This window comes from Oxyura jamaicensis, chromosome 1, assembly GCF_011077185.1.
Source record: "Oxyura jamaicensis isolate SHBP4307 breed ruddy duck chromosome 1, BPBGC_Ojam_1.0, whole genome shotgun sequence".
Taxonomy (NCBI): domain Eukaryota; kingdom Metazoa; phylum Chordata; class Aves; order Anseriformes; family Anatidae; genus Oxyura; species Oxyura jamaicensis.
Window position 1 is genome coordinate 62,665,875 of NC_048893.1, and position 17,019 is coordinate 62,682,893.

The window sequence follows — 17,019 nt, forward strand, 5'->3', positions numbered from 1 at the left end:
ACGGAGGATCCGAAGGAGGCCGGCAGACAGAGTGGCCAGGAAGGCAGGTCCGACACCTTGACGCTAAAAGCCCAGCATGCGGAGCTCCAAGAAGAGCAGGCAGCGGGGTGTTCCCCTCTGGTGCAGAAGGCGAGCCTCCACCACACGGGCTCCCCAGTGAGAGTGCAGCGCAGCAAAGGGACGGCCTCGTGTTCCCATGCAGCTGCCTCCGATTATGAGCTCTCCCTTGACCTAAAGAATAAACAGGTACAGAGGCTTCCTCCTCAGGCTGTGGGAGAAGGGGATGGGGCGGGTGGGACTGCATTCACACTGTGGTGTGCCGTATTTCTGCAAATTCCTTAGCCTCCTATTCACTTGGATCTTTTGCCCTGCCTGAGCAGGCCTGGCCCTTTGGCTGTGTGGGGCTGATGGAGGAAGTAGTAACTTCACCACCTCTGGCTGCAACACTTCTTTCACCCAAGCCTGCTGGGCTCTGCTCCTCATTGCCAGTGTTCTGTGGTCCAGGTGCGACTATAGGTTTAGAATTATCTTGTAGGCAGACGAGGCTTGTGGCATCCAGAGACACTGCCTGCACAGAAGTGCACAGTACCTTTAGGCTTCCCAGCAAATGACTGTCTCAAAAAACCTCCCACGTGGGAGAAGTCTCCAAGAGCCATCTTGCTTTCTTGGATCACACTGGGCAGGCCCCATCTGCACTTCCATGTTAGCCTCTGCAAAGCACGAGCTCTTAGGGGAAGTGTGGTTTATTCCTAAGTGCCCTGCACAGTGTCTACCATAGTGTTAATGTATTGCTACCTTCACTTCCTTCAGTCCAGTGTTGGGTGCTGAAGAGACAGGCAAATTTACCAGGCTGAGAGAAGATGATTCAGTCCTAGAAGTTGCAAGCCTCTCCTCCTGTGCCTGAGGCTACAGCCTAGCTCCAGAGCACAGTCAACCCATCTCTAGCTGTGTTTCCCCATGGGGCTCTCAGCCAGGGACAGTGGGACAGGGGCTAATAGCAGCTGGCCTCTTCACTCAAAGGCAATGAGGTGGAATGTGCCCTCGCCACCCCTTGTCTCTGCAGATTACAGCCCAGGAGAGCTGTTGTACAAAACAAAACCTAAAGAATTGCTTCTGACTTTTCCTTGGAATGGCAGCTCAACCAGAGGCTGTCTAATACGCAGACCCTGCAGGACGTGAGATGGAGTGGACAAGCAAGTGCTAGCGACACTGTCCAGATTACGTTCAGTGGGAGAACTCAGTGGGAGCTGTGCTATTGCCGATGAAGGGTCTTGGCTAATGAGGTTCCCACAGAAGAAACTGCTGCTCCTGGGACATTTCTCTGCCATTTCCCTCAAGGCGCTGCCGCTGTCCCAAAACAGATATGTCAGATCATTGGCCCACTAAATTCCTGAGCAGAAAAGAGGCCTTGGCTCTTTAGTTCTGTCTTTCTCAGATACTGCATACCCAGCTCGGACAGAATTTTTGCTTCACACCAGGGAAAGAAAGGAGACTAATTAACTGGCTTCACAAACTAATGTGACATATCCTCAGGGTGGGCCAGATCTTGGCTGCTATATATGGGCTTAGCCTCCTCAATGTCCTAGAGATGCTCTGATTTGTCCTGGGGAGTGTCTGTCCTGTGTTATTTTAGCTTTAAGGTCACGTTGTCCCATCACTGTTGTTGTAGCAGAGGCCAGACCTGCCCTGGATGCATGTGAGACAGAGAGGCACGTTAGCTGCTTGTTCATTAAATTCCATTGCCTCGCAGTACTGACCTTGCAGGGACCTTGTTGGTCTCATAGGTGGAACCATTTATCTCATAGCAAAGGGGGATTATAGTATGTGTGCTTCTTCAGCCTGATGGATGTCCTCAGTGGATTACCTCCTGCTCTAGGAGGGGAGATTTCCAAGGAGAGCAAAGTATTAATTCCTCCAGTCTTGCAGTCTGTAGTATGTGTTTTCACAGGTATTCCTATCAACTTGTTGAGGAGTTCTCTTGAATAGGAGCAAGGATGACAAGACCCTCACAGCACTGTGACAGTAGTTCCCTAGTCACAGCATGAATTTTCTTGCTATAAGTACTACTAATATATTGTAAATGGGTGGAAAGAGAGATCTTCAGCCTCACAGTGTAGTTGAAGTCACATTTAGCTCTTGGGAGAGGACTGAGTGCTGCTAAGAAAGGAGGGCAGCATAAGCCTCCTCTGCAAAGCTTGGAGGTGCAGTTCATCTACCAGACATTGTCCCCCAGGATTATACTAGCGGGTTGTTGAGTTCTCCTAAGTTTATGCTTTGTTGGTAAAACGGAAATCACAGAAGTGATGAGCTTTCTGTGCTGAAGGGCTGACAGATGTCTCATGTATGAAGGAAAACATCCCATTAGCACATGACCTTTATAGCAGTGTCCTTCCATTGTGAGAGGTTGGTGAGTGTGTGGGGGTGTTAAGAAAGAGTGATAGAGAAATATCATCAACATATTTTTCTTTTTTTTTTTTTTTTTTGACAGTACATACATTTACTCAAGCAACTCAGATTCTGTCACTAAGCCTGATTCTCTTCTTGCTAACATGGAGGCATGTAGCCATGTTCAGTGGCAACCTGGGTGGAAAACTAATGCTAACCAAGAGTAAGATCAGTCCCATTCTCTCCTGGCAGACATGCATTTATGCCAATGGGCAGCAAAGCCATGGGGTGTGTACCTCAACTGTTTGGCCATATCCAGGCCTGACACTTTAGCTTGCCTTAGGCTGACCTTGTTAAAGCTCCCTTCATGTGCAATCTCCCTTGGCAATGGATATTTTCCAGCCATTTATAATTCAGCCACAAGGCTTGAATTGCTCAGACTGAGGGTTCGTGTTGAGGCCCAGAAATGTATTAAGCTAATTATTCTTTGAAATCCCCCCTGCCCCCCCTCTTGCTTTTCCCTTCTTTTGGCGCCGGCTGTCGGATCATTCCCCAGAGAAGAGTAGCTTTAAGTAGGCAATTACTTGTGATTCATAGGGTTTATTAGGAGTGAGAGAAGGCCAATCACGTCTGGCCTTTCTCGCCCCTCAAATGGGCAGGGAAGCTTCCTGCAGCAAGCCAGACATACATCTCCATTACCTGTGACTGCTGTGGTGTGCTAATGGATGCCCTTTCTTCCTCTTGAGAGGAGGAAAACAGACCAACAGCTGTGTGAAATCCTTAATTCCTCTGGAGGGTTAGCTAGACCTGGTAGCAAATGTGAATGTCTCAGACATCAGTAAACCATAAATGGCTGGGCTACATCAAGAGGAGAGAGACAGAGATGCATTCCTGCAGAGCACAGGTGAGGAGGGCACTGCTTTATGGATGTCCTGCTTCTGGCTTTGCAAGTCATCTCAAGCATCCTTTAGAACAGTCCCTGGGACTTAGTTATGCCATCTGCAAGACACTATAAGATGCCCCTTGCTTTTGGTCAGGGCTGGATGGCAGCATGCCACATGCAGAACCTGCCCTTGCACTCCTGGTATGACCTGGAGAACAGACTAGGTTGGGAGTCCTCTCACTTTGCATATTGTTCTGCTCCTTAATGCCTTAGTCCTTTGGGAAGACTGAGATAATGGACTGCAAAAAAAAACTTGTGATAGTTTTGTCAAGGTGCTGACAGCTCGCACCTTTCCTTTAGATTTAGAAGGATCTCTCCTCTTGGTTATTAAAATCTGCCTTTTTGGGAACTGTCCTTGCATGAGAGAAACTGGCCTTTTACTTAGATCAGCAATGACATCTTGTCTTGGCCTCTAATAAGATCAGAGCATATGAATTTCACGTTTTCAGAATGGCTCTCACCTCCTTGGAAACCTCAGATAATTATTAGGCTCTTGCTTCGGCTTTATTTTGTATCTTACTATTATTCTGTTCCTCAAATAGCTGTGTCTGTCCCTCCCATTTGTTCCTATTTCCCTCCCAACACAATTAGCTCTACATTTTGATTAACCAGACCATCATATTAAGTACTCATGGTCAGTTGTCAGCAGTAACTCTCTGGGTTGGGCCTGTGCAGGTTATTGGTTTAATTTGCATTTATTTACATGAAGCTTCCTCCAGGAGACACAGGGCTAAAGGATAATTCACTCTCTTTCCAGGGAGGCCAACTTTGAAGAGGTGTGGCAGGAGTGCTGCATTGATGGTGGGATTTCAGATGGTTATTTTGGAACTAAGAACAGGGAACTTAGCAGAACACTTCTGCTGACTACTGAGAATCAGTTCTTGTCCCTGTATTCCTCTTCCATGCCTCATCAAATAGACTCTGGGGATAAGCAGAGATGTTGGTTTTCCAAAAACACTTACTGATAGGTCTTGCAGTAAATGAACCTGAATCCATGATCATCGTGTAGGTGATTTTTTAGAGCCAGTTCTGTAGATATGCTCTGGGAGGGCAGTAGGGCAAATATTATGCCAATACTTGTTAAATGAGGGGTACACAGAGCTCTGAGCCAGATGCCTCTACAACTGCATGACTGACCCTACCACTAAGCAAATCGCTGGTATTTGTCAGCACTGGCCTTTGGTCCTTGCTTTGGGCAGATACGAATTCAGAGGCAAGGCAAACAGAAAACAGAAGCGCAAGACAAAGGGGGCCTTCTTCACTTCCACAGAGGGAAATATGAAAGGATGTTATCCTCTTGCTCTGCCTGTGAAATGGCAGCCTCCCATCCAGTGCAACAGGATCCCATATTTATTGCTGCCTGTGGTGATGGGGTGGCAATGGGCAAGGACTTTGATTCATATTTCAGCAGCCAGGATATCAGAGCAGAGGCAGAAAGGCTGGGCTCATGTCATTCCTGTCTTGCTGTCATCTCCTGAAGTCTTATCATCTTTCCCTACTTCCAGGGGGATTAATGGAAAGATGCCAGGGGTAATTTGCACTTCTCACAGCTGTCATTCCAGGCCCTTACTTGTATCCAGGCCACTCAATGGTGATTTTATCTGCAGATGACATGACACGACTCTGAGAGCTGGGCTCATGTCTCAGTCTGGCTTTGACTACAGAAGTAGTTTGCACTTCACCTCAGGTCTTCTGTGAGCTCTGTTCTTCTTCACCCTGTGAATACTGGGCCAGCAAGGCATAGCTTGAGGGGCAGCAGTGTGTATCTGTGTATAAGGATACTCATCACATGAACAATGCAGTGAATCCTCTGTTAATTCAGGATGGAGTTTGCCAGTATCTCAGTCCTGCCCTTCCCCCTTAATGGGCTTTTCCACATGTGCACAAACACATATACACTACAGTCTGCACCTCTGCCCTGCACTATGAAGTGTAGACAATGTAGAGTTCAGCTAATAGTTCAGCCAAAGCTTCGGTGAAGTTAATTTGAATTCATCCTTCTTTTTTCTCCAGTCCCATCATCCACCATCATCTTCACACTGCCCCCCTTGTCCACTGTCAGTCAATCCCTTGGAACCAAGGCAGCAAACATCCTCCTATAGTAGGTTAGTGAAGGCCCAGCAGCAAAATAAGAGTGAAGGCGTTCTCAGGAAGTACAAATACTAGGCTATAGAAGAAAAATGACCATATATACTTGCTTTTTTGAAGCCTGTTCAGATGCCACTTCACTGTATATATATGTATTTACATGTGTATGTGTTACTACCAGCTCTGGAAGGAGTAAATCCTCCTACCAGCTGTTCTCAGTATCATGTCTCAACAGTTAAAATCAGAACTTCTTACCTTTCAAAACTGAGAGCGGTTCTCTTCTTGAGTTGTTTCCATTTCACTTCTGGTTAACACCTGAAATACTCAGAGATCAGAAAGGACACTCTGGAATTCAGAGAGCTTTCTAAAAGGAACAGAACAAACCCAACTTCCACTGACTTCTATGGAAGTTGAAGGTTCTTGCTAGCTGCTATGATCAAGCCAACATTTTCTGCTTTTTTTCTTTCCTTTTTCTGAATGGGTTCTCCTTTCTCCTGGGAGTATTTTCTGAGGTGACTAAGGATGGGAGGAGCATAGTAGCAGTCTGAGACGAGGGACGCTTGACATTGACAGAGCACTGTTGAGCAGGAAGACATGTTGCTGGAATAGTGTATTTGCAGTGATGAGGCTGCCCTAAAGATCATCAGAAGTGGGAATGCAAAGGAAGGGCACTTCCAGGCTCTAGCTGGGTAGTACTCTAGGAGGGGACATGATCATGGTACAGCTGTGAGGAAGCTCACAGTGCTGATGCTTGAAACAGCCATGCCCAAAGGGAGGCCTTCTGTTGATATCGAGGACACAGCAATGTAGGAAAAGGCTAGTTCCATATTAAAAGTTCCTCTGACAGTCATTACAGACAAATCAGTGTAGCAAGTGGAGTCATGGAAATCCATCAGAAGTCAGCTAACAAAAAACCTCTCTTCTTTGTGTGTCTTTCAGATCGAAATGCTAGAGCACAAATACGGAGGTCACCTGGTATCTCGCAGGGCAGCCTGCACCATCCAAACTGCTTTCAGGCAATACCAGCTCAGCAAGAACTTTGAGAAGATCCGCAACTCACTGCTAGAGAGTCGCATGCCACGCCGCATATCTCTGAGGAAAGTCCGGGTCCAGAACTCGGAGAGCTTCTCTGCTGAGAAAGCTTTAGTAGAAGGGTACAACTTTGTGGGCATCCCATTGGTGAGGTCCCCATCTTTGCCAGCCACAATCAGCGGGGCACTGACTGAGCTGGAGGACTCCTTCACAGAACAAGTTCAGTCCCTGGCCAAGTCTATTGATGATGCCCTTAGCACTTGGAGCTTGAAGACCATGTGCTCGCTACAAGATGGAGGCTCATACCAGATAAGAGAGACCTTCAGTGCCAGCTCAATGCAGCCAAACCAAGACTTAGAAGCTGAGCTGCAGGACAAGGAGAAAGAGGAAGGGCTCCTGCCAGATACCCTGCCTAAGAGCAGCAGCACTCTCATGATGGCTTTTCGAGATGTCACGGTCCAGATTGACAACAAGAATATCTCTGTCTCATCGTCTACCTCGGTGTCCATGGCAAACTGCCTCAGCAGCAATGCCCAGGCTGGGCTCTCTCAAGCCACCAAGGCTGAAGAAAACCCAGGAGAAGGGGAGGGAGAAACCAGTGAACCAGAGGCTGCCCCAGAGAGCTTACCTGAGTCCAGAACTCTCCAGAACAGCCACACTTTCACCGAGGTGAATGTCAACACTAATGGCACAGGGGACAGCAGTGCAGAGCCTGGGCAGATGGCAGTGCAGAAGCTCCAGCTTGATGCTAACAATGAGACAGGGCAAAGCAAAGGCTCCGAGTCTGAGAATGCAGACAACTCAGAGCAGCTGAGCAGCAGTAGCACCTCCACTTCAGCAAAATCAGCTTCTGAGGTGTCCTCAAAGGAAGCACTGCAAGCCATGATCCTCAGCCTCCCACGGTACCATTGTGAGAACCCAGCTAGCTGCAAGTCCCCCACGCTTTCCACAGACACCATGAGGAAGCGCCTCTACCGCATTGGGCTGAATCTCTTTAATATGTAAGTGACTCTTCATCTTTTGTGTTTCCCAGACTACTTCATGCCTCACAAGAATAGATGATGGCAGGCTCTTGGTCTAGGTCTGTCTCTGGGGAAGTTCTTCCATATTCAAGGGCACGACCCTCTCAGCAGCCAATGCAGACCACCAGGTGGCTGCCCAGTGTCTTTTTCCCTAAGTTTTCCCCAGTGCTGTTCTGATCTTCTGCCCGACAGGGGAACAAGCCCAGTGCTCCATGCTGTCCTGAATTCAGAACCTTCAGTTGCTGTCCATTGGCATCCTGCATTCAGTTGCTTCAGTTGCTGTCCATCTGGCATCCTGCTCCATTCTGTTGCAGAGCCGCAAGCATAGCTGGGGATGTAAAACCAGCCTCAGTTTCTTAAAATGGGGCATTTCCAAGGAAAAAGAAAGAGAGAACTAGAGCTGATCTTAACGATCCCAGTATGAATGCTCTGGCTGTTGTTTTCCTTCTGATATTTGGATGGATTTTTTTCACCTGACAGACCAGGTTTAGTCATCTCAGTCTCTCACACATCTGAGTCTGATATCCTATGAAAAGGCTGTAGGTGTGAAAGTAAAAGCAGAGCAGCTCAGAGAGTATATTCAGAAGAGGTGAACTCAAAGGGTTACACATAGCCTATTGTAGATTGGCAGAAAGCATCTGAGCTCCAATAAGGAGCTTTAGATTTGCGCTTTGTCTTTCAATGAGACATTTCTCATCAAACCAAGCCATGAGAAATAGTGTTTTTTTTGCCCCATCATCACACCCTTATCTCACGCTGTCTTTGTTTCCATTTGAGTCCCCCGAGGAAGTTGCTGGGAATGTAACACACGCATACAAGCAGAATGTTTTGTCACACATTAGCATGGGCCTTTTGGTCAGAGCAAGGACAGAGGTTTATGCAGTTATAGACAAAAGTTTTGTACAGACAAGAAGCAATAAAGGGTTTAAATATGTGTAGAATGGAGGCTGTGGACTCCAGGAGTCAGGAATCAGAATGAGAGGGCTGGACACAGAGCACATACAGAGCTGAAATGGTGTACAACAGACAGACTTGGGTCTCATAGAGAACTCAGGAGAATACTGAGGGGAACATTTTACTAGCTCTGCGATTAGGTTGTGAACAGGTGGATTCACATGTATATATCAAAGTCAGGCTCTGGCCGTGCACAGATTTGCCTAAATAATGCAGGCAGGCTGGAATGAAGAAGGTAGGCACTGGGGACAGATGGGGGCTGATTATGATAGAGGTAGTTCCAGCCCCACACAGATGTTGTGGTGTTTGTGTTGGAATAGGAGTCCTCCTGGAGGTGGACACGGGGCTCACATCTCTGCAAACTAAGTGTTTCAGTATTTTCAGCCATGTTTGGCAGGAGTTCCTACACCCAGTGTGTTTTTCTTTGGTTCCTGCAGAGCTGACATGGGCACCAATGTGATGATAAAACAGGAGTGAAAATGTCTTTTCCCAGCCACTCCTCCTCCCAAAGCCTGCCTGGCACACATTCATGTGACAGATTAGCAACACCAGGTCATTTGGGGAAGCGGCTTTGCTGTCCTCCTTCGTTCAGCGACCTGGGTTCACTGCATCTTGCAGGTCCCTGTGGGATGGAAGATTGAGTAACACTGCAGAGCTACAAAACACAACTTTCTGGCCAGGCCTCCCCTGCTGCCTTGAAACTAGCTGCTGAAATAATGTGCCAGTAACCTGTGAGGCTCAGTTTTCCTGACAAAATGTTGGAGGACAGGGAGAATGGGTGGAAAGCTAAGGGACATATGGCTCCCCTTGTGACACTATAGTGCACCCCAATCCATCTGCCACAGTCTCTGTCCCCGCACGGCGTTTTCTGTGAGCAGCGCTCTGGCTCGGAGCAGGCCCCTGGGAGCATGCCGATCCTGTGCTGCTGTGGCACTTTCCCTGTGCCCCCTCCACAGCAAGGGGGTGGAATCCCTGGAACGGAGAGTGCTTCGTTATGCAGCACTGCTGCAATAACTCAGCGTGTGTGGGCAGCCGGCTGCGTGGGCGGAGGGAAAGCCAGCAGGACGTGAGGAATCCCGCAGCATTTGCTGGCCGCGCTTAACACCCCTGCAACACTAAGGGAAATAGCAAGGATCAGGCTCAAGAGGGGTGGGAATTAAGCTATCTGCTCCACGTCTGGTAAAAGCCACATGCTGCAGTATATGAGATACATCTGCAGGTGTTTAGTGGCAGAGGTGCTGTATCACTATCAGGATTTTGTGGAGAACAGCTTGAATTTGGGGAAAGGCTGATGTAAGGCTGATGTTAGTGAAAGAATTGTGTGTCCGTGTATATTTGAGTTATAGGCTAGGCAGTACAGGAGGGCTGTCAGAGCTGGACTGTTTCATCCTACATCCTCTCGCTTTGTGTGCCATCCCTTCTGAAATCTTCATATTTATACCAATGTATGAGCTGCATTTTCCTGGCCACAGTCAGCTCCTGGTTCCTCTGGAATGAAACCAAAGTCAGTCCAGTGGCTTTGGGTCACACCGGTGTAGCTGAGATCATCCTCTTGCCCTGAACACTATACCAATCCTTGCCAAACACTAAAGTATGCACTTGGAGGTCCATTTTATGAACCTCTGTTGCTGAGCTTGATTTCAACCATGACCATATAACCCTTGCACTTAGCAGAGAACGTTGCCTGTGCTCTTCAGAGGTGACAGGAGATCCGTATGTTAATACAGAAGGGACCTTGCTGCTTTTCCTTGAAGATGGTCTGGGTTTTTCAACATTGGATCTTGCAGGTTTCCTATTCGTAAATTTAATGGGCTGCCTTGTTCTCCCCAGCCACACTTCCTGAGGATGCCACACTGCCCAGGATTTTTTTTTTTTTTTTTTTTTTGTGACATTACAGAGTAAGCAGAACTATTTTAAGCCCAACTAATTTTTGTATAACCATGAGGCCTCTGTAGGGAGCAGGCCATTCTCCTGAGTGCTGATCCCCTTATAGCTAGACATATGTTGCTCACCCACATTCTTCACCACCTGACAGTGTCACAGTCTGTGCCTGCGCATATCACGCATGCACGTGCTCAGAGAGCTCATCCTATCATTCCCTCACCCCAGGAAGCTGCCTGAGCTAACTCAGTTCTTGAGCCTTGACAAAGATCCTTGAATTTGGGTTAATGGAAGTATGTCATCTATCTCATAAGGGTGCTACTGTCTCACCTCTCCCCACTCACCAGCTCAGAGAATGAAAGGAATGTGGAAATCCTCCAGGCATTGCACTAATTCCACTCAGCAATAGTGCACCATGACTGAGGCCCTTCAGTGGGACAGACTGAGGTATAGGAAGAACCCCCGCTGCATGATGCACCCTTACACTCATTCTGGTCTGTGCTGTGGGACAGGCACCCCCATGGACTCAAGGCCACTCCCAGGATGCATAGAAGCACGTGTCCTTATACGAGACATGTGAAGAAAGGCAGAATGTGTGGACACAACAGGCCCCTAGGAACATGTATGGTACAAGAGAAATCTGTGTGTACAGGGGACACGGACACACGTGGATGTGTGTACTTGTAGAGACACATGCTGCACCCTGAGATGCAGGCACAGACACTGGCGCTCCACTCAAGCAGAAAAGCAGTCCCCCAGGCAGGCAGGTGGGCCCACTCAGCACCCAGCCCGATCTCAGAGGGACACCCACAGCCAGCGAGGGAGAAAAGCCCTGTCTGAGAGCCGTGCACAGCTCTCTCCCAGCTCTGACAAGGCGTTCTCCAGGTGCATGCTCTCATCCACCTACACACACACGCACAGATTTCTGCCTGAGGGGGCAAATCAATAGAGAAGGGAAGAAAAACACATATAAGGGTGGGGAAAACTAGAGGAAGAAATAATGCAAATATGAGCATGGGATTTCAAGTGAGGAAAGCAGAAAGTGTCACTCAACTCTGAGCAGTAAAAATGTATGAAAAAGAGAATTAACTTTGTTACAGAAAATGTGCCCCACCTTTCGTTATTCCTTTCTGTGTCTTGAACCTCTTTTGCCCATGACAGCAATGTCTTCTAAGTCTTTCCTTCACCTTCATCTGCCCTACACATGGTGCAACTGCAGCTTCCTTGAGACAGTAGTGAAGGGACACATGCTCAGCTCTCATCCCTGGTCCTTGCACATACTGAGGGCAGCAATGCTGTCAGTCATGAGATGATGCCTCAGAGAGATCCTGCTAGCTCACCATGTCTCTGTCCTTCCTTTCCAGAAACCCAGACAAAGGGATCCAGTTCCTGATCTCCCGAGGCTTCATCCCGGATACCCCCATTGGAGTGGCACACTTCTTACTCCAGCGGAAGGGCCTCAGCCGCCAGATGATCGGGGAGTTCCTGGGCAACAGCAAGAAACAGTTCAACAGAGACGTCCTGGAGTAAGTGTGGAAGCCTCTTCCTCTCCTCCCTGCCCTATAAAGGAGTCGCCAGCCCACCTTGCCCTGACTTCACCAGCAAGCACCCTGTCCTCCATGCCCCTCCATCTTTGTTGAAGCTTCACCATTCCCACTCCCTGTCTGGTGCCTCTCATTTCATTTCTCAGCAATGTGTTTGCCCCTTTGTATCAGCAAGTCTTTCATTTCAGTTTCTCCTTCCCAGAGGGCCTGCCATCTGCTAGCAGGAGCTCAGCAGCACCATCAGGGGTTTAGACTAGTGATGCTAGGAGGTTTTGTGGCTGGGGAACTCTGTGACTGGAGTCTCACCCCATCCAGATAAGTACCTCTGATGCTTTCCAGAAAGTGCTGAGAGAGGCAGAGGAGGAGAAACATCTATTCCTTGCTGTTGGACCAGCAGGAAACAGAACATGCTAGCTCCACACATGGCTCTCTTGCTGTCCAGGTCTGCAGTGGGTGGGATTTTCAGTTTTTCCAGCTGCTCAATGGAGAAAATAAGAAGGGAGATGGTCCTGTTGGTGGTGATGAAGAGGCCTGCATGAGGAAGCATGCTGCTAATGGTTTAGTCTGTAAGTCATAGGGCACTGAGGAACATTCCCATTCCAAAAACTCCAGTGGGTTGAGCTGTCTCTTCTGAACAAGATGTCAAGTTTCCTCCCTGCTTCTGTTCAGTGGCTGTCTTTTCTGGATTGTCCCCCTCAGTTCATTCACTGTGACCCTCTCCAGCTCATACAAGCCATGCATCTCTCAGCCTACACCTCTTATTTTTCAAGCCTTGCAATCTGGGATGCAAAATCTTGGAAACACCTAAGACCCATACGTGCTACTTCAGTGCCTGCCTATTGCTCTGCCTTCCATGTTGCTAACTTGTCAGCTCCCTGCTGTGAGCATCACAGGAGCAGCCCAGAAGCGTTGGGAAGAAAAGCATCTTACCCGTTTTTCTGAACATTGTCCAAGATGACATGCTTTCTGCAAAGAGGGCCCTGGGGAACCAAGATGAGCCTTCATTTCCTGCTTGGTCGTGATCTACTTCTTGCCATTCAGATGAGGGAGAAGGAGAAAGCACAGCTCCCTGTATGATAAAAAGCAATGATACACTGCCTCTGCCTAACCCAGTGAGCCACAGCAGTGAAGGCAGGGGGAGTTGGTTCCAGAGTGTGTATGGGAGGGCTGCCATGCATGGTGATGTGATGTGTGTGGTCAGGGGGCAACAAGCTCATTCAGAGACCCATTTACAGAGATGATCAGCACTCAGCTAAATCTTTCTTTCATTAGACAGTAGCACAGTTCTTACTGAGAGCTGCCTTTCCATTAGGCAGGGAGTCCTTTATACTTGATCCTTTGTGGTTTTCTCCCACTCTCCAGAATGTTAACTCCATCTCCCTTGAATGTCATGGGTCTCTTGAACCAAGACCAAAAGAAACCCTAAATCCAACACACACACTGCTTCTGATCCACAGACAAATCATAGAATCATCACAGTCATGGAATGGTTTGGGTTGGAATGAAGGGACCTTAATGATTATCTACTTACAGCCCCCTGCCATGGGCAGGGACACCTTCCACCATACCAGGTTGCCCAAAGCCTCATCCAGCCTGGCCTTGAACACCTCCAGGGATGGGGCAGCCACAACTGCTCCTGGGCAGCCTGTACCAGTGCCTCACCACCCTCATAGTAAAGAATTTCTTCCTAATATCTAATCTAAACCTACCCTCTTTTAGAGCCATTGCTCTATCACTACAATCCTTGATCAAGAGTCCCTCCCCAGCTTTCCTGTAGGCCCCCTTTAGGTACCAAAAGGCTTCTATAAGGTCTCCCTGGAGCCTTCTCTTTTCTAGGCTGAACAACACCAACTTCTTCAGCCTCTCTTCAAAGCAGAGGTGCTCTACCCCTCTTATCCTTGTGGCCCTCCTCTGGACTCGCTCCAACAGGTCCATGTCTTATGCTGGGGGCCCCAGCACTGAAGGCAGTGCTCCGTGTGGGGAGGATGCCAGTTCATCAGCCAAATTTTGGGCAAAATTTCAAAATCCATTCCTGCTGCAATTGCTGCTGCCTATTGCTGCAGGTACCTCACCTTTGGTCCAGCCCTATTTTCAATATTCTGTACAGGTATTGATGTGGCCAGCAATGAGACACATATTTTCTCCAGCCTTTTCATGCTGAGAGCTGCAATTAAAAGTCAATTCTACTTTTTCTCCAGCAAGCAATGCGTGGGCTTGCTTCCCCTGACAGATACTCTGCTGAAGTCCAAAGCCAGCCTTTTGCACAGACAGGGAGATCTTGCAATAGCAATGGCCTGACACTTCTTCGTAGTCCTAAATTTGATCCCTGCAAATGATCATGTTCTTCCATTTCACATGTGACTACGAATTGTGTCAACAGCTCCTGGGAACAGTCCCTACTGCTAAGGTTGGTGTCTGCCTCCCAGCAATGCACAGGTGCTGCTGTGTAGTTGCCTGTATTGTCTCTGGATGTTGCAGGAGAGCCATCTTAAAGTGTGCCCCTATTCCATCATCCTCAGTACTTCCACTTTCCACCATGTCTTTCAGTGTAGCATGCCAAATGTACTCTAACGGACTGTGGTTGCTGTCCTATTTACAGATGGAGAAAGCAAGGCTCAGAGGTAAGAAGTTGTTGAGGTTGTGTCTTTAAGCAACTGAGTCTGAATAGTCTGAATTCAGGGTTCAGAGCTGCATCTGATCTCTCCAAACAACAGATAATGTTCTTGCACTGACAATTCATGCTGCCATACCCTCTTCACAATAAATTGCTGACTTGTCTTCCTTAAAGGCAAAGGTAAAAGTAGACATAAAATATACACAGAATGTTCTACAACAGGAAGGGAAAAAAGATAGAAAGACTGCCAAACACATTCTGCTAGTTGCATCTGTGCTGTTTGCAGGGACTTTTATTCTCTTGTGTATTAGTTTTGAGCTTGCGGATAGCAGTGGCTGGTGGGTTTTGCAAGCAAATTTTCATCCGTTGCTTGTGAGAGCTGTCTGGGCAATGACTGCACACACAGCGGTGTAGCGCTCATGGGAACAAGGCATTGCCAGAAGAAATCCTCACCTGGGATTATCACCCTGGACATTTTTGCTGTCTTTGCAGGAGGAAGAAGAGGGCTGATAGTGCTGTGCAGTGTGCTGGCATTTTCCAGTGCACTATAGCTCAAGGGCTAGTCACTGTTTCTGAGCTGTTCATGTGTGTGCATGAGGCAGCTCAAAGACATTCTGGCATTTTAGCACTGGCTAAGACCTAGTTTGATTCTCATTTCACTAGTGTGAATGAAGAACAACTCCCATATCAGACTAGCTCAGGAGCACTGTCAGAGGTTGGGAGAATGGACTCTGCAATGTTTGTCTTGCAGTCCCCACACCTACCCACTTTGCAAGCAAGAATTAAGATTCATGGTATTCCCCTGAGAGCATATGGCAGCCAGGATAGCTCCCAGTGTAGCTTCTGCACAACTTGCCCAACCCCACTCCCATTTTCGTGGCACAAGTGCCCCTTCTTCTGTCCTTTGGGCAGAAGGAGAACAGGCACTGCTGGGCAAGCTCAAAAGCTCAAATGCACAGGCAGAATGGCCACTGGCAGACTGTAGCCACTGGACAGGCACTAACCACCTTCAGGGAGCAAGCCTCTGTGCAGGGGGAGACATCTCTGCTCCTTCACATCCCAGGCATGGCTCTGGAGCCTTCTGGCATATCCTTTCCCCCCCGAAAGCAATTTCAATTATTGATGCCACTTGCAGTGTTAGTTTAGCTTTCGCTTGATGTGAAAACTTGTGTTAGAAATGTGTATTGTAAGCATTGTTTCTATTGCAGCCAGGTTGAATTAACTCAAGCACATTAATAAATAATAGGACAGCTTTTAAAACATCTACAAAAGCCTCAGCCTCCCTTGTGCATTTGGAGGCTGGGCAGAGCTGCCCGGGTTACAAACTCCAGACTCAGCTGTAAGTCCAGCTATTAGTCAATGCTCTGCAAACTTCTCTTGGCTTCCATGGGTATTGGAGCGGTGCTGGATGACAAACAAGCCAACCACTGCCTGTTCCTGGAGTCAGGCGACAGAGCTCAGAAGTGCACAGTGGCATCTGGCACTGTGGAGAAGATCCCTACCTAGCAAATGCAAAACTCCAGAGATGCATCAAGCTGGTTGCAAAGCTTCTGATGTGCATGGTGGGGGGTGAGTGGGGATAAACACAGTAAGAGGCTTAAGCCTTTTGGTATGCTATTTTGGCTTCTCACACCTGCTGTCCAACCCCCAATCCTTAAATTGCATTCTCCCTTTCATCCTCCTACTCTGTCTTTCAACCTTTAATTGATTTTCTTGGAACCCAGAAAAGGGTCTGGATAACTCACAGGTAATTATACACACTGACCAGAGGAACAAGGGAGAGAGTAGGGGATTTTCAAGAGTATCTAACTACAATTGGCACACATCCTTTGAAAACACTAAACTGCTCAATCTCCCTAAACTGTTTTTTTAGGGAGATGCAGTATGTAATTTCCCCTTGCAGACAAGGCTTCAGTCTTTAAAAGCAGGATGTATCTCACCTATTGTTAACTACCACCAAGTTCAGCGTCATCTCTCAGTTTATGAATTCCTTTAGTCAATGGAGAGACACAGGCCTCTTGAGTGCTGTTTTTCTTTTTGTGCTAGTTTAGGCTGGACATCTAGCTTTAAATATTTTATGTTACAGGAGTAAATCCCATCTGTAACCAATTTTAAGCATCCAACCACAGAAAGATCCATTTATGGTGGTCAAGCACCCCACAGCAAGATCCAGCCTCTGCTTGTGAGAATCTGCTTTCACAACCTGCCCTGCAGCCAGCTGTGAGGAGTCACTGGGGACCTACCCCAGGGTTTCAGGATCTATCAGTCCAGGAAATACAGCTGTAGAGAGGTAGCCTGGGCTGTTAGAGCACTGTTCTGGTACTGAGCAGTTTTTATCAAATCTGCCAGTCCAGTGTTGCGGGAAAATCATTTTGTTACTTTGAAAAAGACAGGGCCAATGCATTAACACTTTTTAAACGAGGCACATCATAATTCTTATATCTTTTCTTTCTCTTTCTTTCTTTCTTTTTCTTTCTTTCTTTCTTTCTTTCTTTCTTTCTTTCTTTCTTTCTTTCTTTCTTTCTTTCTTTCTTTCTTTCTTTCTTTCTTTCTTTC

General features: G+C 47.7%; 1 protein-coding gene across 4 annotated transcripts in view; it reads left to right on the forward strand.

Annotated features, from left to right (window-relative positions):
* Positions 1–17,019, forward strand: part of IQSEC3 (IQ motif and Sec7 domain ArfGEF 3) — a 59,101-nt gene that overhangs the window by 19,862 nt on the left and 22,220 nt on the right. For 3 of the 4 annotated variants that reach the window (XM_035345411.1, XM_035345402.1, XM_035345394.1), the window contains exons 1-3: positions 114–246; positions 6,356–7,449; positions 11,670–11,831. In XM_035345411.1, coding sequence (XP_035201302.1) covers positions 6,362–7,449; positions 11,670–11,831 — 1,250 coding nt within the window. In that variant the 5' untranslated portion in view covers positions 114–246; positions 6,356–6,361. Of the gene's footprint in view, positions 1–113; positions 247–6,355; positions 7,450–11,669; positions 11,832–17,019 lie in introns of those variants that run through there. The other variant, XM_035345385.1, reaches the window with a different exon arrangement.